We start from the raw sequence: 21,113 nt of genomic DNA, 5'->3' as shown, positions 1-21,113 counted from the left end.
CTCCCCACTGTATTCCCTGCACCTAGCCCAGTGCCTGGTATAGAGTACAGGCTCCCTGTTTGTAGAATGAATAAATGCATGAGTATATGAGTGAGGCTCAATGAGGCGCACTCCCCAGTACCTGTGGGAACACTCTCCTTAAACAGAAGAGTACCTCTACTGAGTGGGGAAGGTCAGGACATGAGATGAGAAGAGAGAGCAAGATGATGCACTTAAGGGACTTCTTGAGGAGGAGGGATGGGTGGCTAAAAAGAATCATGGCAGAGGGAGATGACCAGGGGCTCACTGAAGGTCACTGGGCAGCTCTGGGGACTCATGAAGCCTGGAGATCACACAATTTAGTGGACTCAACCTGCACTGCTTTGTTTGGCAGAAGTCATCTGGTGTCTTCAAAGCCATCCTTGCTAGCTTATTTATTTTTCTCTTATTTTTTAACAGACTTTTTTTAGAGAAGTTTTAGGTTTACAGAAAAATTGTGCAGAAAGCCAAGAGTTCCCATATACCTCCTCCCCCATGCACATGATTTCTCTTATAATTGACATCTCGTATTTCTGTAGTACATTTGTTACAATCAATAAACCAATATTGATACATTATTACTAACTAAAGTCCATAGTTTCCATCAGGGTTCACTCTTTGTGTTGCACAGTCCCATGGGCTTTGACAAATGCGTAATGTCATGTATCCACTATTACAGTATCATACAGAATTACCCTCTCCTCACTTATGGACACAGTTAGTTTTCAAAGACTAGGTCATTATGTGAAATCGTTGTTATGCAAAAATGGAGGATGATAACAACAGATCACAAAATGGAAGACTACTTCATTACTGCCAAATGACACCATAACTGCCAAATGACATCATTACATAACTGCCAAATGACATCATTACATAACTGACAAACCACTGAGAATCATGGCTCAGCCAAGTGGACACATAACCTGAACCACCACTGCCAGTGTTACTCTAACCTCAAACCTTGGCGTTCGTTACTGCCACACATACATCGCCAATGCACAAAATAGTCAGACAGTAGTCTTTTACTATTGTCGTAAATGCGAAATGTCAGATGAAAAGATGGTTGGTAAGTGAGAAGAAGGTGTAGTTCTACTGCCCTGTGCATCCCTCCCCTTCCCCTCTCCCCTGGCGACCGCTGATCTTTTCAGAGTCTCTATATTTTTGTCTTTTCTAGTTAATTTTTTATGAGGTAACATATGTCACACACACAAAAAAATATTTCCTCATAAAATGCATATAAATTCTCTATGACTAAGTAACTGAGTCCTGTGCCAAGGACGATGGACAGGATTTAATACCATTATAGAACATCTGGCAAGGCAGGTCTTCGCCTGGCATCGTGTGTGTGGGTTTGTGATGGGTGAGGAGGTGCCTTAAAAGGGGGAGCAATCCCACGGACAGTACTGGTAGTAACTGGGCCTGTAGGGAAACCACAGCTCTGGGCTCTACACTGCAGAAAGCAAACTCGTTACTTTAGAGCGGATGGCATTGAAATCACATTAGTGCCGCCAGTAAGGCATTTCCTAGATCAGGGGCCAGCAAACGTTTTCTGTAAAGTACCAGAAAGTACGTATTTTAGGCTCTGTGGGCCATATGGTCTGTCACAACTACTCAAGAATGTAGCCACAGACAGTACGTAAACAAATGGGTGTGGCTGTGTTCCAATAAAACTTTATTTACAAAAACAAGAAGCAGGCTAGATTTGGCTCCTGGGCCACCGTTTGCCAACCTCTCTGTCAATCTCCCAGAAGCGAGGCTGTACCTCCAGCCTCAGGGCCCTGATTTTCCCAAGGTTGGCATCATCTTTTAAAGCATCAAGCGATCTCCTTAGAGAAACACTTTATGTCAGCAAAGTGCTAATCTGTGAGTTTCAGGTACTTCTTGTTCTCCTACATGGGCGTCTGGAGAACGAAGAGTCAGCCCACAGTTGGGCCAGAAACAGCTCCAATTATATCATTTCACTGCAGCAATAAAATGGCAACTGTGTCTTATTAACTGACATGTTTTCCTTCTTTGGTATTTCATAGAATGCGAATCAAAGGGTTTCTTCTGCAGGAAGGTCTAGGATGGGGAGTCGGGAGGAGAGGGACAAGGGGAACTAAAGAATGTGCATTTAAATCTATTTTGCAGGCCTCACAGCGAAGCTGGGCTTTTTAATCAAGAGAGGGCAGCTCCTATGCCAAACAGCAGCAGGGCTGCCTGGCCCTGCAGGCAATATGGGCACTGCCCCCACGCACCAAGGGCCACCCCTGCCAGCTCCCCCTAAAGCAAACAGGAGCCCCCAGTGCCCTGCAGTCAAATGGGAGCATTTGGGAAAAGAAAATACACACATTTAATAAAAAATGCAAAGGCACTGTTGTGTAACAATGAAAACCCAAGGGGTCCGTGGGAAACTGCAGGGTTTCCTGGCAGAGCAGGGCTTGCAGAGCTGAGAAGAGGATGAAATATTAACTAGATATTAAACTGGGTTTGTGTGGGCAAATGTTTATATAACTGCAGTGGAGGAGTTAGAGCTTAATAGCAGTCTGTCCGTGTTAGAATGAGTTGCCAAGCAATACCTATCCTCTCTTGCCCTTGAGGCATAAGCTTTCTCTTGACAAAAGTACTCAGGCCATACTCACAGAGGTGAGGGCTTCCACGTTGGCACCGGTCAGACAGAGGTACCGGACCACATCCAGAATCCCGTTGTTGGCTGCAAGATGTAGAGGGGTTCGGCCATACTGGGAAGAGAAAAGAAAGACCTGAGAGAGTTGGTCTTGCTGTTCTTGCCAATGATAACATTTATGGAGTAGCTCCCACAGGCACAGCATTGTGTAAGGTGCCTGGAATTCACCAGAACAAAGCAGGAACATGGCCACCCTTCTCCAGAAACCTGCCGTCCACTGAGGGAAACAAGCCAAGCAGAACGTTTTCAAATATTTTTCATAGTTTAAAGGGTAACTTCAAAATCAAACTTCAAAGGATGAAAGGGAGGGAGGCTTATCATAAGGTAACTAAATTAAGTTTCTTGCTGTGCTGGCAGAAAGGAGATGTGAGTCAGGGCTTGAGGGCCCACGTGTATGAAAAGATCTACACCAAAGATCAAATTTAGACACAGTAAGGGAAGAAGGGATGGAAGGACAGTTACTGGAGATATTCTATCCAGTAACGAGCTGCTGTCAAGTAGACTCCAACTCACGGTGACCCCATGTGTGTCAGAGTAGAGTTGTGCACTACATGGTTTTCAGTGGCTGATTGTTCAGATGTAGATCTCCAGGACTTTCTTCTGAGGTGCCTCTGGACAGACCCAAATTGCCGACTTTTCTGTTAGCAGCCAAGTGTGTTAGCAGTTTGTACCACCGAGGGACACTTGAATAAGGTGAAATTTCAAAGCTGTGCTCCCATTCCTGGACAAAGCCATATTAGACCATGCCACTGAAGCAGAAGGATCTCCTATCCATCAGAAAGTATGCCCCACAGCTTGAAGTTTCAGAGTGAATTCCAGCCCAAAGTGTCTGTGTTGCAAACTGGTGGTTCACAGGCTACATATGGCCCTTGGGTGCATTTCCTTTAATTTTCTAATATTTCCATATCTAGAAATTTCACATGCTCGAATCCAGACTTGCTTCCCTTGAGCCAATGGCACAGTCTGGCCACGCTGTCAGCAGCTCCCTCCTTTGGGCTGTGGGAAGGGGGAGTTGTTGTTCCCCAGCTCACCACAGTTCCCACACAACCTGCCACACTCATTTATGTTATGTACGTGGGCCTCGTAGGTGCCTGGGTTTGTGACCATGAGATGTAAATGTGAACATGAGGTTGGCGATTTGAACCCACCCAGCAGCTCCTCGGAAGATAGGCCTGGCAATCTGCTCCCATAAAGATCACAGTCTGGAAAATCCTATGCAGAACTCTTACACATTGCTGCTGGGATTGTAAAATAGTATAACCACTACAGAAAACAGTATGGCACTTCCTCAAAAAGCCAGAAACAGAAATACCTCACGATCCAGCAATCCCACTCCTAGGTATATATCTGGAGAGATAAGAGCAGTGACACCAATATGCACACCCATATTCACTGCAACATTATTCACAATAGCAAAAAGATGGAAACAATCCAAGTGCCCATCAACGGATGAACGGATTAACAAACTGTGGTACATACATACAATGGAATACTATGCAACTATAAAAAATAACAAGGAGTCTGTGAAACATTTTTTACCATGGATACATCTGGAGGACATTATACTGAGGGAAATAAGCAAATCACAAAAAGACAAATACTGTATGGTCCCATTATTATTAAATCAAGAATAGACACACATGTAGAAAGTAAAGTTCTTTGATGGTTACCAGGAATGGGAGGAAGAGGGAGGGAGAATCATTTCTAGATGGCAGGCGCTTGATACTTTTGGTGAAGGGAAAGACAAGACCAAATATGGGAGAAGCCAGCCCAACCTAACATAAATAAAAACACTAAAAAGTACATGAGGAAAAGGGACAATTTTGGTAAGTGCTATAATGTATGCAATTTTGCAACAACAGTAAAAACAATCAAAAAATATGTGTGCAGTTATGTGGATAGATATGGATGCATATACCTCTACAGGAAGACATGCGAGTAAAAGCAGGTGCAGGTATAGGTGTATTTGTAGGCATATGTATATGCATGTTTGTGTGTGCTGCATATATACCTACATAAATAACACACCACATAGAGGGCACGGTCACAGAGGCTTCCTAGACATGTCCAAACATCTCATGGCATTGGTTCACTGGGTTAGAAAGCTTAGGACCACAGGCTCAGGGGACAACTTAGTTAATTGGCACAACATAGTTCACAAAGATAACGTTCTACATCCTAGATTGGTAAGTAGTGTCTGGGGTTTTAAAAGCTTGCAAGCACCCATCTAAGGTACAACCATTGGTCTCTACTCCTACGCAGCAAAAGAGAACGAAGGAAATCAAAGGCTCAAAGAAGAAACTAGTCCACAAGACTAACAGCCCACATAACATAGCCTCCTTTAACCTGAGACCAGAAGAACTAGATGGTGCCTGACTACCAATAATGACTGTTCTGACCACGGACACAATAGAAGGTCCTGGATAGAATGTGCGAAAAATGTAAAACAAAGCTCAAATTCCTAAAAAAGGCCAGACCTACTGGGCCAACAGACTAGAGAAACCCGTAAGACTACTGCCCCAAGACAAATTTTGAACCTGGATTTGAAGCTATTTTTTCAGGTCACCTTTCAGCTGAATAATAGATTGGTTTATAAAATAAACAATATCACCCGTGAGTAATGCGCTCCCTTAAACAATTAACTACATGAGACCAAGAGTCGACATGTGCCCAAAAGCAAAGAAGAGAAGGCAAGGAGGGGAAGTGAAGCCAGATCAGTGGAAACAGAACAGAATGGAAATAACACGAATGGTGATACATTGTAAAAATTGTAACCAATAGTACAGAACTATTTGTATAAAAATTGTTAAATGGAAACCTAATATGCTGTGTAATCTTTAACTTAAAACACAGTAAAATGTTATCATATGTTAAAAACACACACACGCACAAAACCCATGGGGCAGTTCTAGTCTTGTCACGTGGGGTCACCATGAGTTGGAATCAAGTTGACAGCACCTAATAACAACAACACAGTGCAGTTTTATAAAAGGGAGGAAGGACAAATGATGACTAAAAGGGACTGAGAAATTTACATTTTTTCTTTCTTTTTTTTATGGTCGTGAAAACATACAGAACAAAACATCCACCAACCCAACATCGTCCACACTGACAACTCAACGACATTGATTACATTTTTCATGTGCCCCCATTATCAAACTGTCTTCATCCAAAACATTCCACCACTATTCCAAAGCACCCAAACAAAAATTTCCCCTTTCTCCCTCCCTCCCACCCTTGGGAACCACTAATAATCTTTGGTTTCTATATATTTGCTTATTTCATGTAAGTGAAATCATACAGTACTTGTCCTTTCGCGTCTAATTTATTTCGTTCAGTGTAGTATTTTCAGGTTTTATCCATGCTGTGGCATACATCAGAAATTCATTTCTCTTTACAGCCACATAATATTCCATTGCATGTATACTGTATACCATATTTTGTTTATCCATTCATCTGTTCGGTGGACATTTTGGTTGTTTCCACCTTTTGGCTATTTTGAAAAGTGCTGCAATGAACCTGGTGTACAGGTGTCTCTTGGCATACCTGCCTTCACTTCTGGGTATGCACCTAGGATTGGGATTGCTGGGTCATATGGTAGTTCTGTGTCCAGCTCTGAGGAACTGCCGAACTGTTTTCCACAGTGAGTGCACCATTTTACATCCCCACCAGCAGGGGATCCCAGTTCCTCCACAACCTTACCAACACTTGTTGCTTTCTGGTTTTTTTTTTTTTTTTATCATTGCCATTCTAGTGGGGGTGAGGTGATATCTCATTATGGTTCTGATTTGCATTTCCCTAGGAAACCCTGGTGGTATAGTGGTTAAGAGTTTGGCTGCTAACCAAAAGGTCAGTAGTTCGAATTCACCAGGCGCTCACTGGAAACCCCATAGGGCAGTTCTACTCTGTCCTATCGGGTCCCTATAAGTCAGAATCAACTCAACGGCAATGGATTTTTTGGTTAATGACTAACGGAAACCCTGATGGCATAGTGGGTAAGAGCTATGGCTGCTAACCAAAAGGTCAGCAGTTCAAATCCACCAGGCTCTCCTTGAAAACTATGTGGGGCAGTTCTACTCTGTCCTATAGTATCACTATGAGTCAGAATCGACTTGACAACGAGTTTTTTTTTTTTAATTTTTTTTTTAATGGGAGCCCTGGTGGCACAGTGGTTAAGAGCTCAGCTGCTAATCAAAAGGTCAAGGGTTCAAACCCACCAGCCACTCCATGGAAACCCTATGGGGCAGTTCTGTTCATCCTATAGTGTTGCTATGAATTGGAATCAACTCAGTGGCAATGGGGTTTTGTTTTCCTATTTTTTTTTAAACGGGGGTTAACAGCTCATGAAGGAACCCTGGTGGCACAATGGTTAAGTGCTCAGCTGTCAACTAGTCAGTGGTCAAACCCACCAGCCACTCCATGGGAGAAAAAACCTGGTGATCTGCTCCTGTAAAGATTACAGCCAAGAAAACCCTATGGGACGGTTTTACTCTGTCCTGTAAGGTTGCTAGAAGTCAGTGTTGACTCGATGGTGCACAACAACAAAGGCTAATGACATTCAACATCTTTTTATGTGTTTGTTGGTCACGTGTGTCTCCTCTTTGGTGAATTGTCATAAGGTTTCTCATAAAGCACCTAAATTAAGTTTCTTGCTGTGCTGTAGAAAGGAGGTGTTGTCAGGGTTTGAGGGCCCCACATGTCTCTGAAGTCCTCTGCCCATTTTTTTATAATTGGATTATTTGCCTTTTTGTTATTTTAGAGATTATATTTTGTTCAGAGAAATAAAAGAACACAAAAACCAAAACCAATGCCATCGAGTAGATTCTGACTCAGAGTGACCCTACAGTACAGAGTAGAACCGCTCACAGGGTTTCCAAGGCTGTACTCTTTACAGAAGCAGACTGCCACGTCTTTCTCCCATACAGCAGCTGGAGGGTTTGAACCACTGACCTTTTGGTTCTCAGCTGAGTGCTTAACCACTGTACCACCAGGGCTTCTTTAAAAGAATGCAAGATTCCTTAATTTACATTTTTAAAGGCTCCATATTTTTGCTGGGAACAAACCCAAACTCCTTAGCATTATATTTGGGTCTTTTACCACCTGGACCCAAAGTTTCTTTCCAGCTTCATTTTCTTCCTCTCCCCTCATTTATCCCCTTCCCAAACACATACACCTACCTCTGTGTCAGTCATATGAAACACCTACACAGACCCCAAACACACATTTCCCTTAACCTGAAATATGCTCTCCCCCTTCTTCATCCAGAGTCGCTGGGCAATACAAAGATTTAACTCACCCAGCTGCTCACCAAAAGGTTACAGGTTCAAGTCCATCCTGAGGTGCCTCAGAAGAAAGGCCTGCCGACCTACTTCCAAAAAATCAGCCATGGAAAACATTGACACACATGCTGTTGCCATGAATTGGAGTCAACTCAATGGCAGCTGGTTTTTGGTTATAATAACCACGCTTCTGCTCCAAATGGGTTCTGGAGAATGGAGCTGAACTTTCTTGTGGATTCCAAGAGTTTGAAACTGTGGAACGAATGATTTTCAATTCAGCTGAGCTCCATCCAGTGGCAAAAGCATCTACTCAAGGCCCTCTATACACTGCTATTGTATTGCCTGTAGTCAAAATACAAGCTTTGCCAGGTGGCTTTATGTCAGCATTGATGACCCACTGTGGCCATTTTCGGTATCAAACAGGTAGAAGCTTTTCCACTAAATAAGTCAGCTGTGTTAAAGTATGAAATTCTGAGATTATCCTGCTGGGTTTTTAAAAGAGGATATTGAACAACTGTACCTTTTGCATTGAGGCCAGGGTAGAGCCAGGGACAACGCCCGTTCCCTTGTTAATGTTACCGCAAAGTACCAGGAGCTTCCAGTTGAGAGCTAATACCAGATGCCAAGCACACAGTAGGCCAGCTGTCCACACAATGGTCAGGTCGAAGGCATTCAAACGAGCCCTACAATGTTCCTTGAAGCTGCTCTTTATTCATTAAAAGGAATCCCAGAAGGAAAGCCAAGGTCTTGATGTTGCTTAATACTACACTTGGCTTTCCCTAAAGCCACTTATATAACTGATCTGGCAAGATTAGAATGGGATAAGCTAAGAAAGCAACCAGCCTCTGAGAGCTAAGACTTAGAATATTGCCTTTTCACAATTCTAAAGTGTGTAGCTTACCACTTTCAATTTTCCTTAGAATTAATCTCATAATGTGCAAAAGGAGTAATTTTTTCTGTCAAAGTATGATTTTCCAACTGTTTCAGGGATTCATCCTTTTACCTCAAACAAATCACAATAAAATTATGCTGGCATCAAGTGTGCCATTTATAAATAAGTATCACCTGCCATTTAAAAAAAAAAAATTCTACTCGGACTTCGTTTTCACCAGAATCCTAACAGAATGGTGCTTGCTTTTCACAGAGTTACAGGGTTAAAACCGCAAGAATATCCAGTTGTTCTATCTTATTTGGTAATGCAAATCTAGACGGTACTCAGAAAAAAGGAGTCAGTCAGCTTCTAGAAGTCGGTGTATGGGAATTTTTATGAACGTGGAAGCATGTGATTCATTATTTTCACTCTTTTATTATTCACTAGGATTCTGTGGTGTAAACAGTTAACGTGCTTGTTAAAACGTTGGAGGTTCGAGTCTACCCAGAGGCATCTTGGAAGAAAGGTGTGGCTAGCGACTTCTGAGAAATCAGCCGCTGAGAACACTGTGGAGCCCAGGTCTACCCTGACACATACGGGGTCACTGTCTGCTAGTATAGTCGGGATCTCATATACATGCATGAGGGACAAGAATCAAGATCAGCCCAAAGCTAGTTCCTACAAGGTGGAGGCCAGACATACCTCCACTGTCCAACTTTTTCACCATTTCTGACACCAGCCATCCACACTCCTGCCCCCCCAGACAGCACTCTCTACTTCTCTGCTGGGTTCAATAATTGGTTGATATGGCCACACAGAATTCACAGGCCACACTCACGATTATGTGGTTTATTAGGGAAGTAACAGGTTATAGCTCGGGAGCAGGATCAACTTGTAAGTAGCAGGATACAACTCAAGAGACAGGATATAGTTCTTCAATCAGGACAGCTTCTGACCAACACAGCTCTCAGCTTCTTCTTGGCTGTGCCTCCAGGCAGGCGGCCCTTCTCTCGGCCATGCCCACTGCAGGCATTCTCTTAGCCGTGCCCACTGCCAGGCCTTATTTTTGTTTTACTGCTCAGGCAAGTGGTACAGCTCTTTGGTGCCTGAAGACAAGTGCCTGGAGACACCCGGCTCTGCCAACAAGCCTCCTGCCCGAAGGCTCTCCGTTCTCTCTGGCACTATGGATCACCAAGCCTACTGCAGCCATCTTGCATAGGTCTCCTGGTTCCCACTGCCCATACTGCTGCTGCCATTTCTCTGCTACTTACGCGCTGCACCATCTTGCACTGTCTTCAGTGTTACAGCTCTCTGCCTCCTGGGTCTAGGAGGTTCTCAGTGCAGAGACCCTGGGTCCAAAAGATGCACTCTGCTCCAGGCTCTTCTTGATGGTGGTGAGGTCCCCCTCCACCTCTGTGCAACTGGCCCTTATGTAAGCCTACTTCTTGTCAATGTCAAGTCATGGTCTTCACACCAGACCGTGAACTGACCAATCCCTTCAGCAGGTCACAGTCAGTTAATTCGCATAGTAGTTGACCAATTCCTACAAGGTCACTTAATCTACTGGGTGGTTTTACATACCCTATTTGCATTTTTTTTTTTTTTTTTTTTTTGCAACATAGCAGACTGACCAATTCCTGTAAGGTGCATAAAACAGACCAATCACAAGGCAGGCTGTGGCCCAATCAATAAGGGCCAGAAAGACCATATATAAGAGAAACCCATTGCACTGTGGTCACCAACTCAGCAGCAACTGGTTTGGCTTATTATTCACTAAATGATAGTATACCCTTAGTCCTACCAAATGTACGTAGCACAAAAAGGGTGTTATGATTTTATAACCGTAAAACTCTCAATGTCGAAAGGTAAGAAAAGAAATCTGATCTTAGGAATCTTAAGAAAGTCATTGGGTATTTTCCTGAAGACTTAGTGCTCCACAAAGATAAGCTGCTGCAATTTTTCCAAGTTCCCTGATTATAGGAGTCTAAACACAAACAGAAATACACACACATGTACATATTAGATGCCCATAGCAGTAATCTGATTAATTTATCACCAGGCCAGGCAGGAAATGCTAGCTAATGTAATAATTTTCTCTAATATAATAATATAATGTAATAATCATTCAAAAGTCATGTGTGAGATGACTTAAAATGGCAGAGCCCGATAAAATCAGATCACATCCATGTAAGTGACACTTTACACAGTGAAGAAATGCAAATAGAAACTGGGCCTAAACCCAGAAGCAGGTAGGCGGACAGACAGCGGCGGAACCTGTAGGGATCTTCTCCTCCACGCTTACCTTGTTTGAGATGTCCAAATTGCAGTTTGCATCACAGAGGGCCACCACAATGGGCATGTTGCCATCTTTGCAGGCCACGTGCAGGGGGGTGTTGCCGTGTCTGTCTTGGAAATCCACGAAACATCCTTGGCCAAGCAGAGTCTTGATGACCTCCATTTGACACCGTCGTACGGCAAGATGAAGAGCAATGTGTCCATCCTGAAACAAACACCAGTGACGATGAGAGCTTTTCAGTTAGGCACACGGATCTAGTTTTGCCACCGTGCCTGCCTTCACTACGCTGGGATTAGTTGGCAATGATATGAGTACCGCAAAGCCTTTTAAAGGAGGATTAAAATCATCAGCTTTACTCCTGGGAGGGGGTGGGCCTTATACATTCCACTCTGAATGATACAGACTAAGCTGCCCATCGAGGGCGGTGGTGGTTCAGTGTAGAATTCTCACGTCTCATGTGGGAGACCTGGGTTTGATTCCCAGCCAGCACGCTTCATGTACAGCCACCACCAGTCTGTCGGTGGAGGCTTGCATGTTGCTGTGCTGATAAACAGGTTTCAGTGGAGCTTCCAGACTAAGATGGGCTAGGAAGAAAGGCCTGGTGACTACTTTTGAAAATCAGCCCATAAAAACCCTATGGATCACACTGGTCTGAGGGACAGGACTGGGTAAGCAATTGGTCCCATTGTGCATAGGACCGTCGTGACTTGGGAGCTGACTTAAGGGCAGCCACCTCTACCACCACCACCGCTGCCAACAAGCTTAATGTAGACTTGGGAAGCACAATCAGACAGAAAGAACCTACACTCCTTTCTGTCTCTGAATGCAGATGATTTAAGTCGTTTTTGGAACTCTAATGGCCTGTTTTACCAAAGTATTTGAAAAACACTTTTAAAAACATTTGCTCAGCAATCTTTACGAACCTCCTAAGAAGAAAGCTTATGATTTTTATTTTGTACCAGGAGAAACTGAGAAAGCAAGGTGAAATAATTTGCTCAAGGGATGTCATAAATATGAGAAACAAATATAACAAGCTTAATCTCTGCATTCCATAGCAGCCTGGCCTGGAAATTCACTCTGCCTATTACAGAGTGGAAGAAGTACAGCCAGGATGCTTCTTAGAGGCAAGGATGGCAAAACTTCATCTCATATACTTTGGACATGTTATCAGGAGGCACCGGTCCCTGGAGAAGGACATCGCGCTTGGTAAAGTAGAGGGTCCGTGAAAGAGAGGAAGGCCCTCAACAAGAAGAAATGACACAGTGGCTACAACAATGGGCTCAAGCATAGCAATGATTGCAGGGATGGTGCAGGACCGGGTAGTGTTTCATTCTATTGTACATAGGGTTGCTGTGAGTCAGAACAGACTTGACGGCACCTAACATCAACATTATAGAGTCCCTGGTGAACAAACAGGGTGTTGAGCTTCTGGAGCTGGGGAGAAAGTTTTGAATGATTTCTAGAATTTTGTATTGGGTTTCTCAACCTCAGCACTATTACCCTTTTGGGAGAGATAATGCTATGTTGTGCACTGTAGGATGTTTTGCAGCACCCCTGGCCTTTGCCCCCACTCCCAGTTGTGACCACCAAAAATGCCTGCAGACATAGCCATGTGTCCCCTGGGGGCACAGTCACCTCCAGCTGAGAACCACTGCTCTTTACTAAGAAAATGCTCCACGGATGACAGTTACCATATTAACTACAGTGTCCCAAATCTCATGATACAGAGCAATATCACAACCTCATTTTAAGCATAAATTCACAATAAAAACAGATTATGCTGAATTTGCTTAATTGAAAAAGGGAACACATGGTCTGGAATTGAGGTTGTCAGACAAAGTGGTTTGTTATCTTTCTACGAAATAGCAGGTGATGGGAGTAAATTAACATGGGTCTTTGCTTTTCTAAAAATTAAAGTGCATTGCCAATTCTAGTCCTCAATGAGGACTGCCTTGGGTTTAGCGATCCTCACAGTACCTGCTCCACAGCTTTTTAAAAAGGCAAAAAATAAAAGAGCCCCAAGTCATTGGACCAAATCATAAATTTTGTCACATTAATTATTAAACAGAATCTAGGAAAGTTCACAGAGAGGCTCTTTAGAACAAAGACAAGAAAGCAGAACTACAAATTGCTGCCTTCAAGTGTGCTATTTTAGGTGAACTAATTGAGGAGTCCTGTGGTCCCGCCATCCCCCCCAGATCAGTTTTGGGTAAGCGGGATCCATTCACCCATACAGCACCTTGTCGGAGGCATCAAGGTCGGCGCCGTGGTCAGCCAGACACTCCACGATGTCGTGGTAGCCCCGGGCTGAAGCTGTAAGGAGGGGTGTCTCTCCTTCACGATTCTTAATGTTCACGTTACAGCCGGCTTCACAAAGGGCTTTGGCCACAGAGTAATAGCCGTGCCAGGCGGCACAGTGCAGGGGGGTTTCTTCCTCCTGGCAGGGGAGACAAGAGCACAGAGGAAGAGGAGCACAATAATGTGAAACCCAGGCATGGTGAGCATACTGGCCAACTTCCATGGTACAACAACACGGCTGCAGAGCGAAGGAGCCCGTTAGCTCCTGGAGCTAAATATTAATCTGAAATAACTAACACAGGCACTACAATTAAGAGGCAGCTCTGATGTCCCTCCTTCCTAAGGGTTCTTTCCACAACTCCTGATACATGTTTCAGCATCTACCTGGCAAATGACTCTTGGGAGCCCACTAGAACCAGCATCTCAGCTCTTCTGAGCAACACAGCCACAACGGGGGCAAACTTACATGGCTTTCTTGTATAAGTGCCTTCATTTGCTTAATCTGAGGCTGTTAACAGTGGGAAAGTACTTCTTTCAATAGGAATCCTTCTAACAGTCTTGACAGAGATGAGTCCCATAGTGGTATTCTTAGTTTGGCATGAAGTAATGAAGATACAGCCACGCTTTAACCAATCAAAGAAAGACCTGCCCGTGAGGTCTATAAAGTATGTAAGGCCTATATTTTCATGACCAGCATCATTAGACATGTACATCTGCCTCTGAGAGGCTGTTACAATACAGTAGTTGTGAGCATGGACTGTGGAACTAGGGTGTGTGGGTTCGAGCCCCAGGCTCCACCACTTAGAAGCTGTGCAACTGTGTGCAAGTTACTTCACCTCTCTCTGCCTCAGTTTTCTCATCTGTAGGATGGGAATGATAATATTAGTGACCCATCTCACAAGGCTGTCCAGCGAATGAAATGAATGATAAATATTAAGTGCTCAGAACTATTCCTGGCATCAGCACTTAATCCATATTAAAGACTGGTTCTCTTTGAGTCCCTGCCCTCTGTAAGCTAAGACAGAAGATCTAACTTGGATAAAATTCCAGTGTACTGACTGTATCATTTGGCTGCCTGTACATCAATGCAGAAAGCTGAAGGAAGTGAGGACATCAGCTATGGTGACCCACCTTGTCCTGGATATTGGGATTGGATCCGAAACTGCAGAGTAACTGAACCACGTCGGCATGGCCGTAGCGAGCTGCCACATGAAGGGCCGTCTCTCCAGACTGCAAAAGAAATGGAGCTAACGTTTCAGAGCCACCCCTGTGAGCAGACTGTGGCGATGGGCTGGGGGCCCACTCACAAACAAGCCTGATTCCACACCCTCCCATTTGGTTGCACCAAGGCTCCTCAGGCCACATGCCCCAGGCTTGGTGACTGGGCCAGGGGCCTGAGGGCAGGGTGTTCACCACACAGCTGGTGTTAAGCCCACACACCTTTCTCACTGTGTTTGTAAGAAAACTCACAAGCCCACACAACCCAGTGAGGATGCTTTTCCTTTTCTGTGATGGCTGTCTCAATCTTCTTTACATACTGATACTTCTAGCTATGTGATCTTAACAAATCACAAAATTACCTTTTTAATACTAGGAGCTATTTAAATGAATTAAAAAAAAAGTTGCCATCTAGTTGATTCCAACCTATAGCAACCCTAGAGGACAGAGCAGAATTGCCCCATAGGGTTTCCAAGGAACAGCTGGTGGATTTGAGCTGCCAACCTTTTGGTTAGCAGCCATATCACTTAACTACTATGCCACCAGGGCTCCATTTAAATACAGCAGTTGTTTAAATGAATAGTTTTATTTATTAACAAATTTCTCACTTCATTGTCTGACTATGCTTAGAGGTTAATTTCTTGCATTCTTACAGATTTAAAAAAAACACTGCTAGTAGCTCATACAATAAAAAAATAGCTTGCTGTAAATCAGCAATAGGTACACCTTATACTTGAGTTACAGCTGCCAAAAAATTGCAGGAATATATATATATTTTAAAAACAGATATTTTATTGCCATCTGCTAGAAAGCTGCTACAATAAATATATGTACTTTTGATGTGAATGTCATCTCTTAGATATGGTACTCTCTGTGCAGTGCACAACCCATACAACTGTATGTGGCAGCCCTGACCGAACACAACAAATTCATCTACAAGTATTAAAGCAGAGATGTGGTGTACGGTAAATAATGGATGAAGAGGTAGGAATCCTGGGTCCAGGTTCAAGCACTGCCAGTTATTCACAGTTTGTTGTGTACACTGAATGAGATGTACGTACACACGACACGGAAGTAAGGTATCTTGCTAAATCAGTAACTTTTTTTAAACTTCTTTGCCAAAAAAGCCTTACTTTATGTGCATTATCACATTAATCCTTCTGGTGCCAGTGATAGTAAGGTCAGCATTGTCAACTATCTCAAAGCAGGAAGAACTTCAAAGAGGAAAAAAAGGTGAAGAGATCTGTTTAAAAGCACAAGGAGAGTCAAGAGAGAATCAGGACCCAGGTCTTGTTCTGGTTGTCTTTCTGCTAGAACTTTGAGTTTTCTCGTTACGGGGAAGATAATTTACTGCTTACATATTACGGCAATAATCTGGCAGATTTCAGCTAAAAGCAGATTTTAACAGCAGACCAAACCACCAGCAAGAAGAAATTTCCAACTTAAATTCTCTGCAAGAAGATTTTGGTCCTGAATGCTTTTTTGGGTCCTCATGCGCATGGCATGCCAGCCTTCAAATACATCCTTTTATTACTTCCATTTGTCCCTCCTAGAAGTCCGGGTAGCATAGTAGTTAAAGCGCTCGGCTGCTAACCAAAAGGTCGGTGGTTTGAACCCACCAGCTGCTCTGTGGGAGAAAGATGTGGCAGACTGCGTCTGTAAAGATTTATACCCTAGGAAACCCTATGGGACAGTTCTACTCTGTCCTACAGGGTCACTGAGAGTTCAAATCAGTTCGACCACCATGGGTTTGGCTTAAATTGTCCCTCCTGAGAAAAGAAGTAGCCTTACCTTGTCTTTGACATCCAAAGGGCATTTGTTCTCATTGAGAAATTTCAAGGTATCCACGTGGCCATGCCGAGAGGCCCAGTAGATGGCATTGGATCCGCCCTGTACAAAACCAACACAGAGTTACATTTCGAGAGGGCGGGTGGACTTGAACGCATGCATCACTCAGACTCACTAGTGTTTCCTTTCCTAGTGATGGCAAAGCCCAAACAAACAACTCTCAGGAGGAATAAAACCCTCATTTCATTTTTTAGTTGTGACCAATGTACAGTGGTTATGTAAGATGTTAACATTAGGGGAAGCTGGGTGAAAAGTATATGGGAATTCTCTTCAATGCTCCGCAACTTTTTTTTATAAATCTAAAATTGATTAAAAAAAAAAAAAAAAACCTCTCATTTCAGCCCCTGGTTAGAATTCCCTACACTGTAAAGCTCTACCCCAAGTCTATGGAAGCTGATGATGTATCCACGGTAACAACCAGCAGCTGTAATCAATAGTGTCTACATTCCAATGTGAGCTACATTTCAGGATGCGTCATATTCCCTCTGTTGCCCTAATTAGCATGTAAAAAAAAAACCCCCAGTGCCATCGAGTAGATCCTGACTCATAGTGACCCTATAGGACAGAGTAGAACTGCCCCACAGAGGTTTCCGAGGAGCGCCTGGAGGATTCGAACTGCCAACCTCTTGGTTATAGCAGCTGTAGCACTTAACCACTATGCCACCAGGGTTTCCAATTAGCATGTAGGCAAATACATTTCTGAAGAGATTAATTAGCTAACAAAAACTTTTCCAAGTGTGACATCTAACACTACTGAGTAAACATGATCATTAAGGAGTAAAATCTGGCGTAGCGTACAAAGAAATGCTCGTATCAAGCCACAGTGCCAAGAGGAAGATACATGTTTGCCTTTTTCTTTCTAACATTATGGGTTAGATTGTACCAGGCTATTCCAGGACTTCACCTTCCTTTACAGGAAAGAGAAATGAATTAGTACATACATGTGTTTGTTTTGTATTCCCCTCCCCGTACCCGTGATTAAGAGACATTTGGAAATACCTAAAAACTTAATTAATTTGCAATAAAACTGAATTATGACCTTATCCTGGATATCAATTCTTGAGCCTCTTTTAATGAGCAACTGCAGTATTTGAATATTCCCGCAGCCAGCCGCAATAAGTAACGGAGGTGTCCCATGCTGCAAAAGGCAAGAAAAAAACACATATGTACAATTTTACAGGTCTGGTAGGGAAGGAAAAGCCCAAAGTATCCTAGCTGTCCCCACACACCTTCCCTATCTCCCGCAGCATAACAGGAATGGAAACAACCAGAAGAACACAACGGCTCTTCTTCCTTCCGGTTCATCATCAAAGGCGACATTTTCATTTGCGGGATGAGTGTATTTCAAGTTTCACGGATTTAATCAGTAGAGGTCTGTTATGGATTGAATTGTGCCCCCCAAAATATGTGTTAAAATTCTAACTCCCATACCTGTAAATATGACCCTATTTGGAAATAGGGGTTTTCTTTTGTTATATTAACGAGGTTGTACCAGAGTAGGGTAGGTCTTAAACTCATCATCACTTACGAGTTCTAAAAAGAACAGAATAGACACACAAACTACAGGGGGAAGACACCATATGAAGACAGACACGCACGGCAAACACATCTACGTGCCCAGGGATGCCAAGGATTGCCGGCGGGTACTAGAAGCTGAAATCAACAAGGAAGGACCTCGCCCTAGAGCCACACTCTTAATTTGGCCTTCTAACCTCCTGAACTGTGAGAAAACAAACTCCTGCTCTTTAAACCACCACTGTGGTACTTTCTGTTACAGCAGCACTAGGCAGTTAAGACAAGGTGCAATACGTGCATGTAGAGAGGTCTTGTATGAAGGAAGACCATGAGCTCAAAAGACCTCATTTCTAACTAAAATCTCTCTCTAAACAGAAGTGATTTTTCAACAGTGGAGTTTCCAACGGGAAGGGACAAGGGAGAAGTAGATGGAGTCCTTTCCACACTGGACTTCCAAGTGTCCAGTCGCCCATGATCCACCCTCCAAGCACCCTGGCAGAATAGTATCTGACCTTGTTGGGTTGGTTAACATCGTAGTTAGACAAAGAGCCCAGAAGGTGCTGCAGACCTGGGACATTGTCATCGTTGATGGCATGAATGATGGCTTTCATCACAAAGGAGTCTTCCTCATCCTTGAGAGAGACAGTGACGAGGGAAGAAGGAGTTAGCTTGTTGGCCCTGATCCCTTATCCATAAGAGAAATCAGTGTTCATTCGTAAAAAGGGGCATTCAGAGGACAGTAAGCCATTTAGTAATTAAAAACCCTCATGGTCATGAAGGGAAATAGGACGTTACTTTGTGCCTCTTCCATGTTGGAAGCCAACTCCATCTACTATTTACCTGTGCCTTAATGTCACCTGAGTTATAACCCAGAGAACATCAGCTTTCAAGGTTCAGATGAAGAACATGAATGATGACAAACTATCCTTTGGGTTTATCTTAGGAATCTGTCACAATATCAGCCCAAACACCACTGTGGAAAATTTCAGGTATAACCAAGACATGCTTTGGACTTTCCTTCTAGACATGGAAAAAGAAAAACCATAGAACCAAGGAAATGCTGTCTGTCTTTGAATGAGATATTCTTAACTTGCAATTTTTCCAAGTACAGAATTGTCACTTTTGGTCACTTGAGTTTCTTCCTTTTCTAGGTATAGAATAACATGGGAAAATTCTCTTTAGGCTGGTCACAATTATTTAAATTTAGGCCCAAAAAGGGGAGAAAAGTGAAAATAAGGTCCAGAAAAAGGGAAATGGATACATTCCTAAATATAAAGGGAAAATAACTAGAAAATGTTCAAAAAGAAGTTAGTTAAATTTTATATCATCAAAGTTTTCTATAATAAGATATTTCTAAAATATGGCACATTAAAACCAAAGAATAAACTAGAAAAAATCCCAAATTTTCTGGATTTATAAGTATAGAGTTATACCTATTGGTTATACTTATATTAGTTACATTAGTATACTTATTAGTATATTATTTATACTTATAGCCATTGAAATTTCAGGTCTGGAAGAGTGTATCCAAGAATGTCTGCTTGTAGGGGCAGAAGAAATAAAGCATTCCTCTGAACTTTGCTTTCTCTTCTCTACAGATCTGAACTCAAACAAGCTTCATGAGGGTTTTAATAAGCTTTTTATAGAATACACGTTGAAGAATACCACTGGTATTGATTTCTACCACAATGTAAGTTGATGACAAACAGGCATTTGTGGCAAAGTGGAAGTCAAGAGAAATGAGGAGAACGAAAGAAAGCAGATTGTTCTAACTTGTGCTTGTGACACGCACAATTTTGAGGCTATGACAGAATCTGAGGTCTGGCAGGCGATCTCCGTGCTCGAAGTTTCTACCCGACCCTGGGTCCCTCTCATACGCTACATTATTCATTGCAACACATATATTTTCTCCCACCTGATTCTTCAGGATGAACGCAATTTATAATCTTAAAATCACTCGCATTATTACTGCCAGCAGCAACAGGAATCTAAGATTTAGATTAATCATTTGTATCTTTTTCTTGGTTCCAATGCCAGTCTCAGACAATTCCTGATCCTCTCTTCTGCTCCTGTCTTGCTTCTTCCGCACTCAGTGATCTACGTCCAAAAATCAGCCACTGAAAACCCTAAGGAGCAGGGTTCACACACAGGATTGTCATGAGTCAGAGTCAACTCACTGGCAACTGGCTTGGGTTCTTTATTTTGTTTTATCTCTTTTTACTCTACAAGGCTAGATCTGGAGCCTCAGCGAAACTACTAGCTCCAGGAAAAAGAAATGCTGGTGTCTGCTGATGTGTGATCCTGCCCTTGAAGTCCCTGGATTCCACTCAAGGCAACACAGACGATCCAGTTACGGGAGAGGGTGGTTCCCACAGAACCACCCTTTCCACCTTTTCTGGAGTCCCTTTGCCTCCGGAGTTCACAAAGCCCTGTTGGCTGACTGTCAGGGGAAAGTCTTGTTGAATTCAGATTCGTCCAGTCATATCTGAAGGGTTAATCTGGAATTAGGTTTCAGTTTGGATTAGTGGAGAAAAAACTTAGGTTTGTTCTCAGGAGCCTTGGGCTGTCAATATTATGTCAGTAAGTCAAGCAGGTTCAAATCTGTCAGGCGCTCCTTGGAAACTCTATGGGACAGTTCCACTCCGTCCTACAGGGTCACTATGAGTCAGAATCAACTCAATGGCAGTGGGTTTGGTTTTTTTTTTTTTAAGTCAAGTGGGTTTAGTCTTCAGGTCTACTGAGACATAAGCCAGAAAGCAACACTGCATTTTCCCTGATTTTCTGGGGGATGTGTGGAGGGAGGAAGGGCAATCTTCCCTTTTTCTACTACTATGGTCTAAGATTCTCCTATGTCAGTGGCAATCTGAGGGCTCTAATTTTAGTGTGGAGACCTGGTGACGCAGTGGCTAAGAACTTGGCAGCTAACCAAAAGGTCAGCAGTTTGAATCCACCTGCTCCTTCGAAACCCTATAGGGCAGTTCTACTCTGTCCTACAGGGTTACTATGAGTCTGGACCAACTTGACGGCAACAGGTTTTTAATTTTAGTTTGTACAAATTAGAACAAGCTCTTTCCTCTTCTACTGGCCAGTCTCTTTTTTACC

At 43.1% G+C, this 21,113-nt stretch overlaps 1 protein-coding gene across 4 annotated transcripts in view; it reads right to left on the bottom strand.

Moving 5' to 3' along the window:
* DAPK1 (death associated protein kinase 1) overlaps positions 1–21,113 on the bottom strand; it is a 223,757-nt gene that overhangs the window by 45,991 nt on the left and 156,653 nt on the right. For all 4 annotated transcript variants that reach the window (XM_049897030.1, XM_049897031.1, XM_049897033.1 and 1 more), the window contains exons 12-18: positions 18,524–18,643; positions 17,536–17,634; positions 16,440–16,538; positions 14,562–14,660; positions 13,372–13,569; positions 11,139–11,336; positions 2,643–2,741 (exon numbers count right to left, since the gene is read on the bottom strand). In XM_049897030.1, coding sequence (XP_049752987.1) covers positions 2,643–2,741; positions 11,139–11,336; positions 13,372–13,569; positions 14,562–14,660; positions 16,440–16,538; positions 17,536–17,634; positions 18,524–18,643 — 912 coding nt within the window. The remainder of the gene's footprint in view (positions 1–2,642; positions 2,742–11,138; positions 11,337–13,371; positions 13,570–14,561; positions 14,661–16,439; positions 16,539–17,535; positions 17,635–18,523; positions 18,644–21,113) is intronic.

This window comes from Elephas maximus, chromosome 9, assembly GCF_024166365.1.
Source record: "Elephas maximus indicus isolate mEleMax1 chromosome 9, mEleMax1 primary haplotype, whole genome shotgun sequence".
Classification (NCBI taxonomy): domain Eukaryota; kingdom Metazoa; phylum Chordata; class Mammalia; order Proboscidea; family Elephantidae; genus Elephas; species Elephas maximus.
The sequence above is the reverse complement of the archived record's forward strand: the minus strand, read 5'-3'. Positions and strand labels throughout refer to the sequence as shown.